The sequence below is a fragment of the Beta vulgaris genome, chromosome 3 (assembly GCF_026745355.1).
Source record: "Beta vulgaris subsp. vulgaris cultivar EL10 chromosome 3, EL10.2, whole genome shotgun sequence".
In the NCBI taxonomy this organism is placed as follows: domain Eukaryota; kingdom Viridiplantae; phylum Streptophyta; class Magnoliopsida; order Caryophyllales; family Amaranthaceae; genus Beta; species Beta vulgaris.
The window spans coordinates 39122942-39124860 of record NC_079204.1 but is presented as its reverse complement, the minus strand read 5'-3'; the positions used below and the strand labels follow the sequence as shown (position 1 = coordinate 39124860).

Here is a 1919-nt window from a genome sequence, read left to right as displayed (position 1 = left end):
TCATTTAAAACTACGTGCTCTTATTAAGAATATTCTGGGACGGAGGGAGTATATTTATACACAAATCTATAACTCTTTTTTTTTAATATGGAAGGTTCTATAGTGATGAATGACTACTTGGAGCTCCATCCAGAGTTGCTCATAGAGATGGTGAAGTATCTCGAGAGAGAATGAAGTGCTTTCGTAGATTATTTGCACTTAGTGATGATGTTGGTAAAGTGATGGATGAATATGCTCTATTTTCTATGAAGAGTGGAGCTTTTGAGGATTTACCTTGTATTTCATGGATGCATTTTATGGATCCTAAGAGTTGGTGGGCAAACTTTGGAGCTCAAACTTTGGAGCTTGGGCAACCTACTTCATCATCTTGTAGTGAGCGAAATTGGAGTACATATTCTTTCATTCACTCACTTAGGAGGAATAAGCTAAATCCAAGTCGTACCCAAGATTTGGTTTTCATCCACAATAATCTTCGCCTTCTATCAAGGAATTCTGAAGAATATTGAGAGCTTTATACAAAGATGTGGGATATTGGTAGAGATGCATTTGATTGGGTTTCTAGAGTTTGCGAAACTCTAACCAGATGAGCCGAATTTAGAATATTTGCTCCTTAAAGATTTATGTGCTTTGTCTAAGGTTTATCTACTTTCAGACATTACATTTAGTTTTTTTTTTAAGTATTTTGAACTTTGAACTATTTATGTATGGATGTTTAATTTTAGTTAAATTCTTGTTTTTTTCATCGAATTCATGCCGTACCCGTCTTTTGCAATTTTGATTTTGCCATTTTCCGTCCCCGTACCCGTCCCCGTATCCGTTTCCGTGAAACCTAGCATATAGCATATGTTCCATTGGAAATTCAGAAGAAAATATCATATTATCACCACCCAATCAGGCATCTAGCAACCCTAATATAAAGCAATTCTTGCAAACAAGTACAAAAATCTTACTTAGGCATCGGACTTTAACAATGATTCCTTGACACTCTAATATGGAGTCAACATACAAGCCTGAACCACCGCAGGTTGTACAAAGCACTGCACCCTTAGCTTGACAATCACCACAACGGCATTTATCACCAATTTCTTTCTCAGCTACCGATAAGCCAACATTTTCACCAATTATCTGCTCTGGAATAGCTTTATCATAACAAAATTGAGATTCTAAACTATTAATTCGTCGCTGCCGATCACCTGCTGAGCATAGAGCTCCCTATCAGATAGCACAACCGAAATTACAACCTTATAATTATATAGAATAACAAATTAATTGAACAAACAAATCAATGACAATAATAACGATTAGTCATTGAGAATCAGATCACTAGAGTTCAATTTTATTTTTTTTAAAATATCACAATTAAAAAGAAAGAAAACCAATTTCTCGATTCATACCTCAATTTCACATAAGAAATCAAACTGATCTGAATACATAGATCATATCCATCCATGTCACAAATCACAATTGATAGTATATATAACAAAGCTTAAAATTCATAATTGAAACCCTAGTTTTCATGTTACCCTTAATTTCTTTCCAATTTGTTTTAAATAGGAAACAGAAAGAAAAATAAATAAAATGAGAAACAAGTGAAGAAGACTAACCGTTGAAGAGGCGGTGCAAGAGAGGGAGGTGTGAAGTGAGGAATTTGCAGTTTTGAAGGCAACTCTGAAAATTTTATGCTGATGAAAAGAGGAAAGAGATGGGATTACTTGGTAAATTAGAGAAGAAGAACAATGGAGTATTGTTTCCATTTGCAGTAGAAAACTATCATGCAAATTTTGTGTAAATTGACAACAAAGCTGCCTTCGATTGGAAAGATTTTGGAAGATTTGGGGCTGATCCAATCCGTGGCCTCGTTGTGCACGATACTCTTCGTACAGAGTATGTTGGCCAACTACCCAACTTTCTTTTGGACG

The 1919-nt window shown here is 35.2% G+C and overlaps 1 protein-coding gene across 1 annotated transcript; it reads right to left on the bottom strand.

The window, feature by feature from the left end:
- Positions 1–876: 876 nt before the first annotated feature.
- On the bottom strand, positions 877–1919 carry LOC104884594 (hypothetical protein). The gene is made up of 2 exons (XM_057393710.1): positions 1605–1919; positions 877–1212 (listed from the first exon to the last, which is right to left on the bottom strand). The coding sequence occupies exons 1-2, from the start codon at positions 1752–1754 to the stop codon at positions 892–894; spliced, it is 471 nt and encodes a 156-aa protein (XP_057249693.1). The 5' UTR covers positions 1755–1919; the 3' UTR covers positions 877–891.